The sequence below is a fragment of the Bos grunniens genome, chromosome 19 (assembly GCF_055505025.1).
Source record: "Bos grunniens cultivar Pamir isolate PY7600 chromosome 19, Bosgru_T2T1.0, whole genome shotgun sequence".
Lineage (NCBI taxonomy): Eukaryota > Metazoa > Chordata > Mammalia > Artiodactyla > Bovidae > Bos > Bos grunniens.
The window spans coordinates 29,317,877-29,336,741 of NC_141183.1; the positions used below are offsets into that span (position 1 = coordinate 29,317,877).

General features: G+C 58.0%; 2 protein-coding genes across 30 annotated transcripts in view; one reads left to right on the forward strand and one right to left on the reverse strand.

The window, feature by feature from the left end:
- Nucleotides 1-8,768, forward strand: part of EPN2 (epsin 2) — a 52,708-nt gene extending 43,940 nt beyond the window's left edge. For 20 of the 27 annotated variants that reach the window (XM_086358513.1, XM_086358517.1, XM_086358516.1 and 17 more), the window contains 4 exons: nucleotides 2,294-2,467; nucleotides 2,709-2,795; nucleotides 4,816-5,028; nucleotides 6,252-8,768. In XM_086358513.1, coding sequence (XP_086214639.1) covers nucleotides 2,294-2,467; nucleotides 2,709-2,795; nucleotides 4,816-5,028; nucleotides 6,252-6,550 — 773 coding nt within the window. In that variant the 3' untranslated portion in view covers nucleotides 6,551-8,768. The remainder of the gene's footprint in view (nucleotides 1-2,293; nucleotides 2,468-2,708; nucleotides 2,796-4,815; nucleotides 5,029-6,251) is intronic. The other 7 variants (XM_086358522.1, XM_086358523.1, XM_086358537.1 and 4 more) reach the window with 1 other exon arrangement.
- A 928-nt stretch (nucleotides 8,769-9,696) lies between these two features.
- Nucleotides 9,697-18,044, reverse strand: B9D1 (B9 domain containing 1). 3 transcript variants are annotated; one of them, XM_086358546.1, is made up of 8 exons: nucleotides 17,942-18,044; nucleotides 16,532-16,600; nucleotides 15,687-15,798; nucleotides 15,380-15,563; nucleotides 12,885-13,019; nucleotides 12,006-12,068; nucleotides 10,162-10,229; nucleotides 9,697-9,893 (listed from the first exon to the last, which is right to left on the reverse strand). In XM_086358546.1, exons 1-8 carry the CDS (start codon nucleotides 18,002-18,004, stop codon nucleotides 9,751-9,753), a joined length of 837 nt encoding a protein of 278 aa, XP_086214672.1. In that variant the 5' UTR covers nucleotides 18,005-18,044; the 3' UTR covers nucleotides 9,697-9,750. The 3 variants fall into 3 exon arrangements, with proteins under 3 accessions (XP_086214672.1, XP_086214670.1, XP_086214671.1); XM_086358544.1 differs by lacking the exon at nucleotides 15,380-15,563 and having other exon boundaries at nucleotides 12,885-12,981; XM_086358545.1 differs by lacking the exons at nucleotides 10,162-10,229; nucleotides 15,380-15,563 and having other exon boundaries at nucleotides 12,885-12,981.
- Nucleotides 18,045-18,865: the final 821 nt, after the last annotated feature.

The following is an 18,865-nucleotide window of genomic DNA, read 5'->3' on the forward strand; positions in this document are numbered from 1 at the left end:
GCTCCTTGGTTCTTATGCACTTTACTCTGGGCTGTGTGAGGAGGTGGCATGGGGGCTGCAGGGCAGGACTGCACCCCGAGTACGTCAAGGAGGCAGTCTGATGGGCAGGACACCAGTCATATATGGCCCCAGTGCAGACAGGTGGCTCTATGCTTGGGCCAGCTTCATCCAGCAGTGGAGCCAGCGTCCTCGAGAGAGATCCTGCCAAGACTCAGCAGAGAGTGAGAAGACTTTACCAACTCTGTGTTGGCAAACCTGAGGACTTGGATAAAATGGATGAAGTCACACTCAGCCACAGTGGTGGAAGGACACCTGTGAACAGGATAGTCCTAGAGTCACTAAAGGACCTGAGTCAGCCATGCGCCTCCCCCTCACCCCCTGATCACCCCACAAGCTTTGCTGGGAGGTCTGACACCCCACAGGAAACACCTCCCCTTCACACAAACTCCTGTGGGCTAGCACAACCTTAATACCAGAACCAGACAGAAGACGCCCAGTGTGAGAACAGACATGTCAGGCCAGGCTCACTTAGGAATATGGATGCAAAAACCCTCAGCAAAGAAGCAATTGCAAAATCAAAATGAGAAAAGCATAAAAATGGTATAGTGCATTATGAAAAGCCTTGTTTGCCAGGACCAAGTCAGGAAATGCATGGTTGGTGTGTAGTTGCTAAGTTATGTCTGACTCTTTGCGACCCCCATGGACTGTAGCCCGCCAGGCTTCTCTGTTTATGGAATTTTCCAGCCAGAATACTGGAATGGGTTGCCATTTCTTTCTCCAGGGAATCTTCCCAACCCAGGGATTGAACTTGCATCTCCTGCAGTGGCAGACAGATTCCTTACTACTGAGCCACCTGGGAATCCCCAGGAAATGTATTAATGTACCATATTAATAAACCCAAAGAGAAAAATCATGCAGTCATCTTTGTAAAGGCAGAAACAGGTTGACAAAATTCACCAGCTGTTTATTGCAAAAGTCTTAGCAAACTTGAAATAATGCAGAGCTTCTGTAACCTGATCAGCTTCTGAAAGGAGAAAGCCTGTCATGGTAAATGGTGCCATTTAATGGTAAATGTTTAAGAGCAAGACATGGATGCAGTGTGCACCCCTGCCATGTGTTGGGACGGGTGGTTCTGGCCAGTGCAGCAAGATAGAAAGAAAAGGAACTCGAAGAGCTCCGCCCCCATCCTTTATGAGAGATGGGAGAGAGTGCGTAGCTTCTAGGGAGGGGTTTATTGGAATTGAGAGTTATTATTAGAATTACTGTGAGAATAAATAGGATGAATTTGAGTGATTAGAATTGAGTTTAGTAAGATTGCTGGATATGAAAATTACTATGTGAACTTCAGTTGTTTCTCTGCATAACAAAAAGGTAATTAGAAAAGGAAGTTTTAGAAACATAACAGTCCCTAGGACTAACTTTTACAAAAGTTGTATAAATCCCTTATGGAAATAAAAACTATAGTAAAAAGTATTACTGAGGCCGCGTGTGGGGATGGAGCTCCTGCATGTCCCGGAAAGCACAAATCAGAGGAAAATCCCGGGGGTCCTGCCCCATCCCCGTTGAGAACTTCTCCATTCTTCAAGTGACCCCTTAAGGAGGGTGAAGGGAAAGTCCACAAGTGAGAAGATGTTTGTAACTCATGGAAGAGAATCAGCAGCCAGATGTGGAAAGAACCCCACTGATGAGCATGATGGAGAAAAGCAGCCCCTCAGGAGGCGAACAGAGTCAGCACCTCATGGAGGGCAAGGGGAGCTGTGAGGGGCTCCTGGGGAGCGGCAGCCACACAAGCACACCCGCCTCTCCTTCTCTGTCTCAGAGCGGAACGTCGCACAGCAGGAAAGCAGCACAGCTGAGCCTCCCAAATAAAACACGTGAACACAGCCTTGTGGCGTGTCTGCCGGGCACCTGATTCAGGGGCCCCGCACCGCTCGCCTAGGGGAGGTGCTGGCCACTGGGACGGGGCGCAGGGGCATGGTGTGGGCACCTGTAATGCTCCGAGGGGGGAGAGCCAGCATGTGGGTGCTCTTGGAGTCAGCCCCCTCCCCACGGACAGTTTCAGGGTATAGAAGTCTGTCTGTCCTTCAGGGAAGGGCCTGTCCAGATCCGCCGAGTGGCTGTGGTGGCGCCCAGGTGTGTGCCCTGTGCTCTCTGAAGCACACGAGTCTGCCAGCAGGCTCTGCGGCCCTCTCCCCCTGGGTGCTCCTACCACCCAGGGGTGGCCCTCCCCTTCTCACTCCAGCTGCCCAGCCATTTCACCGGGCATCTTCGAGCCAACCCTACCTCTCCACAGGTGCCAAGCCAGCCGCCTCCGTCGACCCATGGGGGGCACCCACTGGAGCCGGCACACACTCTGCTCCCAAGGGCTCGGACCCCTGGGCTGCCCCGCAGCAGCCAGCCCCCAGCGCAGGGAAAGCTGCTGACCCCTGGGCTGCAGCCTCGGCTGCCAAGCCTGTGTCTTCCTCTGGTGAGACCCCCTTCCTGGCTCCTCTGCTTCAGTCTGAGCACCCCACTCTGCATGGGGAGTCCCTCTCCTGGTCCCCGCCCTGCCCACCTGGTAACCCAAGCCTGTGCTTCACCTCCCTTTCCTCAGCTGGCTCTCTGGTTCTCCCCACAAGGGGCAGAGATGCCTGCCCACCCCGGCCCAGGTGGGCAGTGGAAGGCAGGGAGTGGAGGCCCCCTGCAGTCACCACCACTCTCTCCCCCAGGGTCCTTCGATCTCTTCAGTAATCTGAATGGTACAATTAAAGATGACTTCTCTGAATTTGACAACCTCCGAACTTCAAAAAAAGCAGGTACATGAGGTGGTGGTGGTTTCCGCACGGTCCTATGCCCTTGACCAATCCCGTCTCTGCAGGGATGACAGTCGTGAGCCCAGTGACTCCACACACTTCCCTCTTGTCTGACTCAGAGCTGGAGTGACTCGGGGCAGCAGTGGATGCCCTTGAGCTTTCTGTCCTCTCGCTGGGCCGCCTCAGCCTCCTGCCCTGGGGCTGCCTGCAGAGGCTACTGCCCTAGCTTCCAGCCCCACATGGCTCCTGCCCCACCTCCATCTGCCTCCTTCCTCCCAGCTCTCCAGAGGCGCCCCCTTTTCTAGACCACTCAGGTCTCTGTATAGGCAGGCATCTTTGACACACACACACACACACACACAGGTATATGCACACACAGAGCCACATGCTCACACACACACATATACACGTGCATACACATGCGTACATGTGCGCACAGACATGCACACACAGACAGACGTGCACACACACAAGTGCGTGTGCAGATATACACACAGATATATGCACACACAGACATATATCCACATACATAAAAACATGCACACACACATACATACACACTTGTGCGCATGCGCACACAGAGATATATGCACACACAAACACACACAAGCAGCTCCTGCACTGCCCACCAGCCACTGTGCAGGAGGCCTGACCCCTCCTCGTGTGCCCCTAGGCTGGGAGTGGTCAGGGTGGCGGGCCGAGGAAGGGGCTGGACGCCCTCTTTACACACCGCACAGGGCTGGGGACAGAGTATCCCCAGGGCCACCCCTCTTGCCAGAGCAACTTTTCTCGTTGCTCTCTCCTCTCGGCTCCCCCTCCCCATTTCCCACTGCCTCCTGTGCCTCCCCCAGCAGCCGGGCTGGGCTGGTTGAAGGTACGGGCAGCCTGGCACCGTGCACCACCCCCAGGCCTTGCGGCTTGAGGGGCCGGAAGCGCCTTAGAACTGCTGCTTCCTGGGCTCTTTGTTTTGCCACATGAAGAAAGCAGCAAGCTTCCGTGTGTCCTCCACAGCCAAAGCACAACCTAACTGTCCATACCTGCTCCCTGCGCCTAGTGAGAAGTCTGAACACGCTTCCCTGGGCCTGTGAAGTGTTTACCCCGACTCCAGAGGAGTTCCACTGTATCAATAGAAAGTTTGGAAACGCTTACGGAAGAAAATGAGAATCGTTTCCAATTCTTCCGTGTGCTCGTGGCCACCAAGCTTCATTCCAGTACTTTTCCTGAGCTGTTACGTACGGCCTTTGTCGTTGGAACTCACGGTGGCGTGAGAGTCCAATCCTGCCCCCGTGACTTTTTGGAAAAACAGATTGAAAACATTTTCTCTCAGCATTACAAATCCTTTAGAAATAGCTCTGTAGAATCTCAGCGATGTTACTGAATTTTTCACTTAGGGGAGGACGTTTCAGGCTGACTTCCAGGTTGTGTGTCTCTGTGTGGTATTTCTCGAGACCAGGCTCCTGGACGTGGAGCTGCAGGAACAATGAGCAAAGGCACCACCATTTCTAGGAACCCACATCCACATTGCCTTTTCACATCTTGGCAGAACATCCATGTCCTGCTGGCCTGTCTCAGCACACCCTCTATTGGCTGAAGTTTTAAAAATCATTTGCTTTCTTATTGTTGAGAGATTCATGTCCTTTGTAAAAACTTTAAAAAATGAAAACATCCAAAAGATGTAATTTACTCACGCGTAGCCACCAACCCACAGTGCTGTTGTCGTGTGTGGAGACGGTGCCGTGCTGTTGGTCCCTGCTTCTCTTGGTTGCTCTCTCCCTCCCCACACCTTCTGTCCCTGGATTCGGGTCTGATGGTGCGAGCCCTGCCCTGTGGCTGCTGGCAGCTCCAGTTTGGGGCTGTTGGGAAAGCTCTGCCATGAACGTCCTATCCTCTGGAGCAGCCATGCACGTCCCCAGCGAGGCAGCATCTGAGGACATCTGGGTTCTGGATACTGCAGGGTGGGATGCACCTGTCCTGGGCCCCCGCCCTCCCAGCTCACTGGTCCATGTGTGTCCTTGTCTTGCAGCCAAGGCAGCCTCTCCGCCGACCCAGAACAATGGAACCTCCAGCCCTGATCCCTTTGAGTCTCAGCCCCTGACCGTCGCCTCGAGCAAGCCCAGTGGTGCCCGGAAAACCCCAGAGTCCTTCCTGGGCCCCAACGCGGCCCTGGTCAACCTGGACTCACTGGTGACCAGGCCAGCCCCGCCGGCACAGGCCCTCAACCCCTTCCTGGCACCAGGTATGTGGCTTCCTGGGTTCCCCCAGCCATCCACCGTTCTTGAGAGTGGCCCTGGGGCAGGCCTGTGGGCGCTGACCTCCCCTCCAACCCTGGATGGACTTTTCCCACAGGCCGTAGGCAGGTGGGGAGCACGCTCTGGAGCACCCACATCCTGGGCCAGCACTGGTGCCTCTCGGGGGGCCTTGTGAGGGGCTGGAAAACAGCCCCTCCTCTCAGTTGAGACCACAGAGCAGAAGCTGCCCCTGGCTTGGTGCCCCCAGCCAGGGAAACCCTCTAGCAAGCATGAGTTTGGGACACTTCTGGGGGCCAGGGGAGCCAGGGTTGGCTGCCCCCGCTTTGGGTGAGTGTACCTGGGTCCTCTGCCGAGCCATGCTCCAGGGACCCTCACTTTGCCCCTGCCCTGGGTTCTGCCTCTTCTGGGGCCGGAACTCTGCCCTCTGTCCCGAGCCCATCCTCCCTGCTGGTGGGCTCTCCACCCACAGGGGCTCCACAAGGCTGCAGGACAGGCCCCAGCCCTTGAGTCGGTGGCCAGGGCCCCATGTCCCGCCCCAGTCCCGAGTCCCAGTGTGCTCACACCCTCAGCTGCGTGAGCTGCTCACCATCCCTGCCACATGCTCTGTCCCACCGGCCTGGCTGTCTTGCTTCTCCCTGGGTGGGAGGGTCAGATCTACCCTTCAGCCCCAGTCCAGGCAACCCTCTTCCTTAAGGAAGCCCCCGCCCTTCCCCGAGTTTTCCTTGGGCTCTACAAGGACAGGAACGGGTTACGTTCAGGGCATTTGGCCTGAGGACTTGGCAGGGCCAAGCTCTCAGAGCCTCGAGCAAAAGTGCAGAAGCCCCAGCCATGAGCTCCTGAAGGGATAGGGGTCTGCGTCTCTCCTTGATCGCAGGACTTCTCAGAGATTTCATGAGGTCAGGGTCCCCCGGTACAGCATGTGGGGACTGCTTTCAGGCTGCGCTGCTCGTCCCGCCTCCCCCATGGCTCCCCTCTCTCCCTGCACCTGTGGCTGCTGCTGACGGTGCCCAGGGTGCCAGCCTGGAGTAGGCGCTGGCCCCTGTCAGCCTGGCCCATCACTTGGCTCCTCACAGCCTGAGTTTCCTCCTCTGGACATCGCGCCCAGAGGCGGGGCTGCCTGGGTGGCCTCCCTGGCATTGTAGTTCAGCCCCGGGGCCCAGGGACGCTGCTGCTCTGCCCACAGCCACTGCCTCTCCCACTCTCTCCCCAGGTGCCGCCACGGCCTCGGCCCCTGTCAACCCCTTCCAGGTTAACCAGCCGCAGCCGCTGACGCTGAACCAGCTGCGGGGGAGCCCAGTGCTAGGGGGCAGTGCGTCCTTTGGTCCTAGCCCAGGTGTGGAGCCTGTGGCTGTGGCCTCCATGACCTCCGCGGCCTCCCACCCAGGCCTGGGGGCCAGCAGCTCCTCCCTGCCACCTCTGGGCCCTGCTGCAATGAACATGGTGGGCAGCCTGGGTGTACCCCAGTCGGCAGCTCAGGCCACCGGCACAACCAACCCGTTCCTCCTCTAGTGCCCGGCCGGGACCCGTGCAGAGCATCCATGCCGAGGACGCCGAGCAGGGACTGTCGCTTGTGGAAGGGGTCGGAGAGCAGGGGGATGGGTGTCAGGGCGTCCTGTCCAGCTTCCTGAGCAGAGGGTGTCTCTGTGATCCCGGGCCTCAGTCTGAGGGGTGAGCGGTGGCAGCAGACAAGAGGCATCACACAGCATGTGGGTCCCCGGGCCCGTGTCCTGTGGGGGCCCCCTGACCCAGCCTGGCCACCCCATTGCCTCTGTGGGGATCTGCCAGCTCTCGGGGGCTTGGCCGAGGCGGCGGCCATGTGAAGTGCCAGTCCAGCCTCAGCCCAGGGTCTCTGGGACACTCTCGCCCGGGACCTGGCCCCCACCCCTAGCCCCAGGGACACCCCGGGCAGCCCCAGGCATGGACCGGATGGAGTGCCAGCACCCTCAGACACTGACCTTTTGGGGACGCAGTTGTGCGTGTTTTACTTTTCTTTGACTCGTGCGTGAGTTCAAAGTGAACGCCACCACCGTGGAACAACTCTTGAATTAAATCCACTAGAGAAGCTTTAAACTAACCTGAGCGTAGCCCTGCCACGTGCTCCGTGCTTGTATGCATTTGCACAGATTTTGTTTAGTACAGTTTCATATTTGAGTTTGCAGAATTATCAAATAGTCTTTTTTTGGCTAATATTTTTATAACGTGGTTCTTATTTAACTGTCTAGTTTTGATAGAATTTACCAGGTCTGGCTGAATTAAGATATTGGCAGTGTCATGTTAGTGGTTTAAATTCTCTTATTTATGGTTTTAACTCTGTAAGAAAATTTAAATACGAAGAGACAAAAAAATGCCTTATGGAAAAACTAAAGCAAATTCTTTATAGGAAAAATATGGGAATTTGATTACACATAAAAGATATTAAAAAAAAAAAGAAAAACCTACAATAGTAACAAAAAATTGTAGCCTCTAGTTGCCTTTTCCTTTAACTCCCTTTTTTGGTAAATTACCAAACTGACTTTCAGCCTTTTTGGCTAGATCTAAGAGAGAGGCTATTTTTCTTACTGATGTACCAACATGAAAGTTAAAGACAAAATCTAACATATGAATGTTACTCACCAGGTTTTATCAGCTAACTTCTGTGACTGAAGGCATGCACAGTTAACAGGACTCGCGTTTACAGTGGAAACATGGGATGGAACCCTGTCTCTGTGACCTCCCCCTTAGCTCCCTCCACCCTCAGGGCAGAGGTGGGGACAGTGCTGGCGGCTTGTCAGGGGGCAGTGGGGCTCTGCTGTGGCTCCTGGGACAGCCCTAGGCTGACGGGCTGCGGCCCAAGCCTGGCTCCCACACACTCACCTGCCCTCCAGACACATGTTGTGATGTAGAAATAACCATCTCTTTCTTTGGAGAGGATCAAAAATCACTCTTATACAGAAAAGATATTAACAAACATGCACTAATCTTACCTCCCTCTCCCCTGCTTCCTTTGTCCCACCCACCACAATTTAAAGAAGTATTAAGTCACAAAGATCAGAAGAGACTCACTCCTCCCCAGAGCAGGGACATTGGCCCCGAGTCCCATGTCTGGACAGCTAGCCTAGTGGGCAAGTCAGTCTCCATTTCCACAGTGGACGTCTTGCCTCCGGCACCAAGGGCAGTTAACACCAGGTCCCTCTGCTTGCAGTGCTGGGCACGGGAGGCTGACAGAGCAGCCTGGAGAGCTCACTCTGCTCCTCCTTTCGGAGGCCACCTCCAGCCCAGAGACTTGGGCTGGACTGTGGGCTCCTGAGTCATCAGGAAGGCCGGACCGGCTCTCCTCTCCCAGCGGCCCAGGGGAGAGCGGGCTTGGGGCAAGATGTTCCCCCAGGGAGGGATGGGCTGACGCCTGCACAGGTGGTAGGACCACACTACTGGGTGCTGGGGCCGCTCCTCATCAGTTAGGAGCCCTTCCTGACGTGACACAGGCCTCCGAAGCCCAGGTAGCCTCAGCTCCCGCCCTCGATCAGACCCATCCCCAGGCACCTCTTCCCATTGCCCGTTGCACTGATCATGAAGCCACTGGCACTGCCAGAGTGTGGGATGTGTGCCATCAAGCGCCCTCCTGCCCAGGTGCCATGGTGGGGGTGTAACCCAGCCATTCTCAGTCCAGGGGCAGGTGGCTGGTTTTGAACTCGTATTGACTATTGATACTTATTTACTGTATAAATATAATTTATCATTTGTATCATGATGCGGTTTCTGGTTGTGTCCTTCCCCTGCCTCCACCCTCATCAATCCTGAAACACTGTGAGGGGCCGGCTCAGGAGCCAGTTCCCACCTGGACCCAGCTTGGCCACTGAGCTGGTCCCGGTGCCTGTGTGAGCCTGAGCATCAGGGAAGGAGTGGACTGGGGAGCTCCTGTACAGTCAAGGTCATGACAAGGGAGGAGCTGAGAGAGAGGCCATGTCAGGGAGGAACCATCCAGGTGGATGGGGATGCGTCAAGGGTGGCTGGAGTCCGGTGGCCGTAGGCTGGTCTGATGACCAGGGGTGTTCTGGAAGCTGGGATGGGGCCACGGGGGATGCGCCTGCGGAGCAGAGGCCAGAGCAGGAGAGGACTCCTCATGCAGAAAAGGCCAGCGTCCTGCTGCCTATTCCAGGGAGCACAATGAGTTGGGGCAGGGGGAGTGGCCCTGAGTAGCATAAACTTCTGGTTTCCAGAGGAACTGGGGGAACATGAGCCGGGGGCTCCCTTCAAATCCTGCCAAGGAGAGAACACTGGGCGAGCCCTGTGACCTGCTCAGAGGGCTCCCCTGAAGCTGCCAGCGGGTGGTCAGGTGGCCTGGCGTTGGCCGAGGGCAAGTGGGTTCTCCCCCTGCAATACCACCCACCTGGGGAGGCTCTCAGCCCGTCCCCTGTCCAAGGGTGGCAGGCATCCATGGAACTGGAGCCATGGAGCATGGTCAGTTTGACATGTGCCAGGCACCAAGCAGGCAGGTTTTAGGGCCGAACGTGTCGGGGTGTGAGGGGCACACAGCTGTGAGCCGTTGAGATCAGTGTTGAGTCCAAGCGCGCGTGCTGGTGGCTGTTCTGTGCAGCGGCCATGGGCGGTGCTCTCTGAGGTGAGGGCCCTGCTCCCAGGGGATGTGCTGCAAAAGTCGGCGCAGCCCTAGCCCAGGCTCTGTGAAAAGGTTACACTTTATTATACGATTGCTGGGCAGAGGGCTGTTGCCTTCACCGGGGGAGGCCCTGGGGTGGGCTGGGCCCCGAGACGCCCTGTGTGTCCGGAGGCCCGGTGTCATAGCCCAGCTTCCTCATGTCCTTGGTCACCACGTTGAAGAGGAGAGTGACGAAGCCCTGGGAGCGGACACGGGTCACTGGGGACAGAAGGACAGAGTCAGCCAAGCTGGGTCAGAGACAGATCCAGGCTGCTTTGGGAATCAACAGCTTCCATGTTCCCTCCTGGAAAGTGGGGGCAACACTGCCCAGCCCACATTCCTCCCTGGGAGAAGGGGCTGCCCTGGGGACAGGGCGATGGAAGTGGCAACCTTTCTGAGCTGGGCCCTGCTCCACCCATCTGACTCCTGGGGGCTCACCTGGTCCCTTCCATGCCCACCCTGCCCAGGGTGAGGGGTGAACCTTTACCTTCCCGGCCTTCCCCCTGAGCCACCACTTTGGGGTCTGTGTACTCGGGTCGCCGTCCCATGAACCAGCTGGGAAGACAGGGGAGCGGGTGAGCAAGGAGCTTGGGGGTCCTGCAGACATGGCATGGGCTCTCCCTTCAGCCCTTTCCCGGGGAAGAGCCTCCCCACACCACCCTCCTCCTCAGCTGGACACCGTCCATGGGTACGGTCATTGTGGGCAAAAGCAGAGGGAGGGCTAGGGCTGGGAGGGTGCACGGCCTGAACCCAGGGGGCCCCACCCGGAGTCCAGCAGCCATCCTTGGGGGTGGGCAGAGGGACAAGATCAGGGCTCTCTGCTGTCCTAGTAGAGCGGGACCCTAGACTAGTCACTTCCCGACTCTGGGCCCTAGTGTTCTCCAGTGTCCCGGGGATGTGATCACAGGCCCAACCTGACGGGGCTCTGGCCAAGATGTCTGTGCCCCCGGCCTGGGCAGTGTCCTGCCACCTCGCTCCCAACGGCAGGGAGGTGGCACTGGCCTGGGTCCTTTACACCCACACAGGCACCAAGGGATGTGGCTGTGGCAGGTCGGGAGGAGCCTCACTGACTGCGCCTCAGTTTCCCCGTCGGAGGAGCAGGGCTCCACCTGTACCTGCCTGCCAGGCTGCGCTGAGGACCAAGCTGGGGAAGCAGCCCCCAGGGCTGGCATGTGCCAAGGACAGATGCTGCTGTAGGAGCACCAGCGGCTCCTTGGGGCAGAGACATGCCTGAGTCGCCCATGTGGTGGCATCTTGGGGAAACCCTTGAGCATCAGATTGGAGGGGCGGAGTGATGGCCCCAGAGATACCAGGTCCTGTTGAGAGAACTTAACGTCTTTGGTTTTAAGCCACCACATCTGTGGTAACTGGTCACAGTGGTCACAGGAAGCAGTCGCAGGGGAGTGGGTAGGCAGCAGGCTGAGGAAGGGTGCTTGGGAGCAGAGCACCCAGAGAGGGGGTGTTTGGAGGGGCTGCTTGGCCAGCTTCTCAGTGGCCTCCAAGGGCCCTGGACTGCGGAGGTCTTGTCGATTCAGCTGCTGCCCTGGGTTCCATCATCCAAGCTCACACAGTCCAGCTGGGGCAAGAGCGCCCCCTGCCCACCCCCCCACCCCCCCAGCAAGAAGAGCAGGAGACACCCCTGCTACCACCTGGTCAGCAGTGAGGTCTTCCCTAGCCAGAAGCCCCTTCCTCAGGGAGACAGCACACGGGGGCCCACAGTTCTCCCCCGAGCAGTGTGGACGTGGCCAGGATGTGTGGACCCACAAGGCCCTTGACACCCCACAGCTGCCCTGTGGGTGGTGATGTCACCTCCAGCCGACACTGGCCCAATCACAGTGGCTTCCGGAGGAGCTCCCAGGGGCAGCAAGCACCCAGCCATGCTCCCCAGGCCTCAGAGCTCAGGAAGCTTCCTCCAGCCAGCAGGGCTCCAGCCACGTTCCCCTCATCCTGCCCGCCCACCCAGCAGCTGAGCTGACTGTTCTCCATCCCTACCCCCAACAGCCAGCCAGGCCCAGCCACCCTCCAGCTCCTGTTCAGATGAGGGAAGGGGCCAGAGGCCTCGGCTGGTCTCACCCAGACCCTGTGTCCAGCCCCCGCTGGCTGTGCTGCCAAGTCCATTACCTACTCCCTGTGCCTGCAATCTTCTCTGGGCTCTGCCACGATGGCCCCACCCTTGGCTCTAAGCCCTGCTCAGATGTCACCTCCTGGCAGAGGCCCCTCATGCAGAGGTGTTCAGCATGATAAGGAGGGGTGGGGGAATGTGACAGCCTTCCTTCCCACCACTGAGGCCAGGATGGGCGCCCTGGGGACGGGGGATAGGCGTCTACTCACCTGGTAAACTTTTGCAGTTTAGATGTAGATTCTGGGACAAACATGGGGATGGTCTTTTTGTGCCTGAAACAAATGTTTTCACAGCTGTGCTGAATCAAGGGAAAGTGCTGGAACTTTCTGAGCCTCCAGTGAGGGACAAGCTGGAGTGCCCAGAGGTTAAAGCCGAGGCCGCCTCCAGGGCCAAGTTCCCGAGAGCCCTGCCTGTTTTCAAGGGCCAGAGGATGTGAGGGTTACAGACACCAACCCCAGCTCAGCTGCACCCTCACAGGGTCTTGCCTTTCCCCTAATGTCCCCCTGTGCTGCCCGGATACCTTTCCTCCAGGAAGCCCATGGCAGCCCCCAGGGTCCCACCCGCTGTGATCAGCGAGCAGGTCCTGTCCCAACACCTCTCGGCTGCCTGCTGTGCCGCCTCCCTCCGCCCCCTCTGACCTAGTCCTACTCCTTAGGGCCCGCCTGGTCCCCCTGTGCCCAGACGTCCTGTCTGCACTGTGTCTACATCTGTCATGGGGCTTGATGAGACAGAGCCTCAACTCTCCACCCTGCCCACTAATGGGGGCTGCCGAGGGCAGGGCCCTGAGCTCACATGTGTCTGACATGTCGTCCTCAGGCCAGCAGAACCGCGCACAAAGGCAGCAGCCATGCGGGCTCTCGGGAAGGAAAGAAGGAATGAATGTCTCAACTCCAACCCCTGGGGCCTCTCGAAGCCCAGGACACTGCCCACCCCTGCCTCCTCCCAGATGGGGCTGCGCCCCCACCCCTGCAAGGCCCCATCTACTCCCCACCTCCAGGGGGGTTCCTCTGGATAGGAGCCTGGCAGAGGGTGCCCACCTCCCAAAGCTGCGTGGCCAGCAGCCCAGGGAGCATGGAGGGAGGACCTACCGGCCAGGTGAGAGGGGCACGTGCACCGCCCCGTATCCTCGGACCACGTCATTTCCGAACACGTCCGGCCCGTACACGCTGAGCACGATCTGCGGCCCTTCGAACGACAAGGCAGGGGTCAGCCCGTGGGGAATCCTGGGAAGAGCAGGGCAGAGAGCAGGGCCGTGGTCCTTGAAGCCCCCAGGTATGGGGCTGACAGAGAACGGGGTGAATGTGGGGACCTCCCACCCCACACCAGGGGCTTCTGCCACCCAGGATTCAGGAGGCGGGAAGAGGGGGGCAGAGCCTGGCAGCTGTCCAGTACAGGCCGATGCCCTGCCTGGGATGCTGTGATTCCACTGTCCACAGACCCAGGAAGTCGGCAGGCATCCAGGTGTGATCGGGTGGGGTCCGGTCCTGGGACCTTTTTTGAAGGGGTGTCAGACTCAGGCCAGCGGGGTGGGTCCTGGGAGGGGTGGTGTCCGGTCCGGTCCAGGAGGACAGAGGGGAAGCAGAGGCCTGTACGCCCTTCCTCTGGAATCCTAACTGGAATCCTAACAGTTCCCAGTGTTCCCGGTGGGCAGTCTTGCCCCCTGGAGGCCCAGAAGAGAACTCCCTCCACTCTGGGCCCCTCCGGTGGAGGCAGGAGCTGGCTCGTGGCCAACCCACATGAAGTGTTCCTGGGGCGGGGAGGGCCGTTCAGAGATTGTCACTGCTTTTCCTAAGGTTTCACCACCAAAGCAAGTGTTCCCAGCCTGGTCCTTTGGTTCTGCCTGTGTTCTGAACTTTGTACCATGGGAATGGAACAGTGCATAGATTTCTTTCAGCTTCTTAGACTCAGTGTTCACGGGATGCAACCAAACCATGTCACCTACAGGGTCTGCTCAACTTGGTCCCATCTAGCATGTCTGTGGGGTGCACAGTCAAGCAGGGGCTCAGCACATGTCCCCCCAGCTGCTTCCCGGGGGCGCAGCACCCATTCCAGCCTTGTTCCCTGAGCCAGCGCTTGGCACCCTTCATGACAACTTGCCATCCTCAAGCTTCCTGATTGGGCTGTTCTGGTGCCTGCATTGTGGCCACTCACTTTTTTCTTATATGATTGTATTTAATTTTGACTGTGCTGAGTCTTCATCACCGTGTTAGCTTTTCTGTAGTTGCGGTGAGCAAGGGCTATTCTTTGTTGTGATGTGCAGGTCTTCACTGTGGTGGCTTCTCTTATTGCGGAGCACAGGCTCTAGGGCTTTAGAAGTTGTGGTTTTGGGCTCAGTAGTTGTGGTGCAGCACGTGGGATCTTCCCAGACTAGGGATCGAACCTGTGTCTCCTGCACTGGCAGGTGGAGTCTCTACTACTGAGCCACCAGGGAAGCCCCTCACTTTAGCTTTAATTTGCATTTTCCTTAATTGTAACTGTTCTTCCTAAAATAAACCTGAGGCCTTGTCCTGTTTATTGGTCACTCAGACCACTCTCAAGTCCCCTTTCCACTCCTGCGCTGCCCCTTGTCATGAACCGGCTGTCTGCATAGATTCAGTTCTGCCTGGGGCTCCGTATGGATCTGTCTGTCCCGGTGCCCTCCTCACTGTGCTGTATAATTACAGCTTAGTATCTGGCTGGCAAAAGTCTCAACGGGCATCTCCATCATCTCTGCCAGAATCGGCAAATGCTCCTGGGGGGAGCGGGGGCGGGGCCTCTCTGGAGCCCTGCTTTGCTCCTGGAGCTCAGCAGCTAAATAAAGTTCCATGCTCTGCTGCCTGTCTGATGATGCCTTCATGTAGTTGTTTTCTGGTTTTGCTTTTAAGTACTCTATTCACCTGTCCTCGGCAGCAGGAGTCTGGTATGTTACCTAGTGCTGTCTTCCAGGGAGCCAATGAGAGTTTCTTATTCATGGACAGCAGGATGGCCGTCCTGCCCAGGAGGGTCACTGGGCAGCCTCTGCTCAAGACCTGCAACCCCAGACCCTCTAAGCCTGGGCGCCGGCTGCACGCAGTGTGAAGGCCTGGACTGTGAAATCAGATCCGTGCTCAGCTACTCAAGGTGAAGCTGAAGGCAAATGATGCCACTGTTTTGAGTCTTGGTTTCCTAAACAGGAGAAGAGGTGGAGAGAAGCCTACCTTTAAGATAGTATCTCACAGCTCAGCCAAGTCCACGTTTGGAGAGCACGCACAGCTCTGTGGAGCGAGCCAGGCTTTGCACACAGCTAGCACTCATGAGTGACTTCACTTTCACTTTTCACTTTCATGCATTAGAGAAGCAAATGGCAACCCACTCCAGTGTTCTTGCCTGGAGAATCCCAGGGACGGGGGAGCCTGGTGGGCTGCCACCGTCTATGGGGTCGCACAGAGTCAAACACGACTGAAGCGACTTAGCAACAGCAGCAGCAGCAGCACTCATTAAGTGAGAGTGATCACAGACGACCAGATACAGTGGACAACAAACCCTGCAGACACTAGCAAGGAGAACTTTGGGAGGCCAGAGGTAGGACGAGGGCTGGGTGCCCATGGCAGAGAGAAGGGCCTACCCCTGGCTCAGGGCAGGGTCTTGGAGGAGGAGCAGGGGGCTCGGGACTGGCGGAAGCACAGCGGTGATGGATGGGGGAGAGCCGTTGAGAGGCCAGACTGCTGAGCCCCAGTCACCAGGCTCTGCCCTTCGCAGGCAGTCGCTGCTCAAGGTTTCAGGCTGGGCTTCACCGACTTCCTCAGAACCTCGGAAAGGTCAAGTGCACACAAATAAGTGGGAAGGAAGGGAAAACAGCCAGGTGTCTGAGAGCACCTGACAAGGCTGGTAGAGGGCCCCAGGGATGAGCAGGACGAAGCCTGCAGACTCACAGCCGTAGGGGTTGGTGCTCTTAAAGGTGACGTCGATGGGGAAGTTCCATACCAGCGCCCGCCTCGCATCTTGGCTCTTGGAGGTGATCTGTGAGATGCCTTCCTCCAGCCCCTGCGAGGACAATGACAGTGACGGCCAGCGTCCCAGCTCCAGGCTGCCATGTCCTCCCACCCCACCCCAGAGGTGACAGCTGAGAGCTGTTTTCATCACCATCTTCTGCCGAACAGAGGGACCTAAGACATGACAGAGCGGCTCCCAGGTCTTTGAGGGTTTCTATCCATTAGGGCCTGAAACCTTGAGGCCCCTCCCCTCTCCTGGTGCCCAAGCTCCACCTGCACCTCCTTCAGAGGAGGGGACGGTCCAGCAGGCTGTTGCCCTCTCCTTTGTCGTTCTGCCTGGCTAGTTTATTCTATAGCCTTCTACTTGGCCCATCCCCCTGCTTCCTTCAGCTCTACGCTCAGTTACTGTCTTAAGGAGGCCTTTTCTGGCCTCTCATCCCTCCCCTTCCTGCCTTCACTTTCCCCTCAGCACCGCTACTAGCCAACAGCCTGGAGCGTTTACTGCCCCGAGTCTGTATCCCTCTCAGGCAAGTGGCCCCAGCAAAGCTGAGCTGGTCTGGCTTTGTTTGCTGCAGGGCAGGGCCCAGGAGCGACCATAGCCTTAGGGGTGGATCAGGGATCTCTGCATTCTCTGCCCCGGCCTCACTGGGAACAAACTCACGTGTGTGCCACCCGTGAACTCTTAACTGGTTCTGAACTGGGAGGGGAAAGGGTGCAATGGAGCCTTCAGAAACCCCTCCAGTCACAAAAGCTGTGAGTCTGGGAGGCTGTAGGGTCCAGCTTACCGCTGTGGGGGCCCAGTCCTGGCCATACACGAAACAGTACTTGCAGTAGAGGTCGTCGTACTCAGGAAACTGGAAATAAGCACACACAGCTTCTGCTCACAGGGACTCATGCTGTGACCACCTGTTAGCCAGGCAGGTACAGCCACCAGCAACTCTGAACATGAGGCACCTGGCGGGCAGGGGCTGAGAGAGCAGGGTGCGTGGATATGGAGTTCATTGGAGGGTCTGGTCTCAAGATGTGGGATAGTCCAGGGCCACTGCTGCCCCCAGGCTTTTGCTCAGGCTCTGACATCTGTATGACATGCCCTTCTCATTCCTTCACCTGGAGGAGTGCTGGTCACCCTTCAAAACTGACACTTCGGGGAGCCTGCCATGACTTCCAGGTTGTTGGAGCTACATCCCAGCTTCCACAGCCCCTGGTGCTCCATCACAGCACTGACCATGTTTATTTCTCTCAACTCCATTAGACTGTGAACAAGGGACAGGTATGTGGGCCTTCTGTGTCCCTAGCACCTGGCACAGGGTGGGCACAGGAGGGTCTAAGGAATGATGCCGAAGTGAAAGGTCTAGAAGACAGGTGCTCCCAGGATACAGGGCTTGGTGGGAGCTGAGGGCCTGCAGAGCGGCCCAAGCAGAGAAGGGGAAGAGTGGGGATGAGGGGCTGCTGAGAACACAGGCACATGTGACCCAGCCCAGCTGAGGCCCCTGCTGGGATAAAGCAGAAGAGGGGAAGCTGGCCTTAGGCACCAGGCCAAGGAGGAGGTGGACAGGGTGGGAGCGTGGGGCAGCGACCCTGATGAAACAGGAAGGCGGGAGATGCCCACTAAGAGACCCCACGGGGCTTTACCTAGACCACCTTGGTTAGTACTCACAATATAATCATAATATTTTAAAAACAGCCTGGAAAGGCAAGTCCAGCAAAGCTTTGACATCAGTCCAAGTTTGAAATTCGTTTTGCCACTTCCTTTGGGCAACTTCCCATCTGTAAAATGGGGGTGCAAGTAATACCTACTTCAAAGGGTGGTTGTGAAGACTGGCTGAGCGGGGCTGGGCATGAAGACTGGCATATATCATGTCTTACAGTAGTAACAAACGATTCTTAGGACATGCAGGGGACTGGAAAGCACTGTCCCCTTCCGTCGGACAGACACACCCTCCGGGTCAGGAGAGCTGCCACCATCGCTGTGTCAGACCAACCCGCGCCGGAGGAGCTGAGGGTCGCTGGGTGGATGGAGGCCCCTGCCCGAATCTTCACGCGGGCTCGGCCAACTGTGGCCTCGGCCTGCTCAACCCTCCAGGCCTGTTTCCCCACCGCACTTCGTGGCGGAGGGTCCGCGCGACCTCTCGCCAAGCCTGTCACGCTGGCTCCCTCCCCCGAGGTTCGACCCTGGAGAACTCACGGCCGCTCACCTGGGCGCTCTCCACCTGCCCGTTGACCATGAGCAGGAACACGCTGGGGGCCGCGGCAGCCATAGCCGGGCCGCGCGGTTACTAGGAGGCGCCGGGTTGCCCTGGAGACGACGGCGTGGCGCAAGGGACAAGTTTCAGGGAAGCGGGAGCTTCGGAAAAGCGCGCACAAGGCGGCGGCGCGCAGGCGCAGTCGGAGCGGCCCGTTGCGGTGGGAGGCGGGGCTCAGCCGTCCGGTCAGTCTGCTGGGCGGTCGGCGCGAGGAACCCCACGCGAGTGTAGCTGGTGGTGTAGGACCCAGGCCATCGCCCGGGAATGTGTGTCCGTTCTGACCACCGCGCTGCCGGCTGGAGTGTGTGACTGGAGCCCGAGGCTGCTGAGGGGCGGGGTCCGGCCGCGCTTCCGAGAGTCCCCGTGGGGCCAGCAGCTCCCTGCCTCGGGTCGACAGATTCTCCCTCGTGCCTTTGAGACCCTCGCCTCCCAAAAGTTTATTAGACAAACCGAGAAGGGACCTGGAAGGTCCTTAAGCCCAAGACAGCAGGTCTCTGCGTGACGCGGGAAAACGGACCTCTGAGGGGCCGCCCCAGCACCTTGCCGGTGGGGAGGGGCGAGCCCACCGGGCTCGGCTGCCCGCCTGCTCTCAGCGCTCACCACTGTTCGCTTTTGCACATTGATTACTGTGACAGCTCCAGCCAGTGCCGCCTCTCCCCCAAGCCCTACACCACGAACACCAGGGCTGTGCCAGCCCCGTGTCCCGGTTGCCTGAGCACTGGTGGCAGCTTGTGGAGTGGATGGATAATTGAATACGTCTGCTGCTGCTAAGTCGCTTCAGTCGTGTCCGACTCTGCGACCCCATAGACAGCAGCCCACTAGGCTCCCCCGTCCCTGGGATTCTCCAGGCAAGAACACTGGAGTGGGTTGCCATTT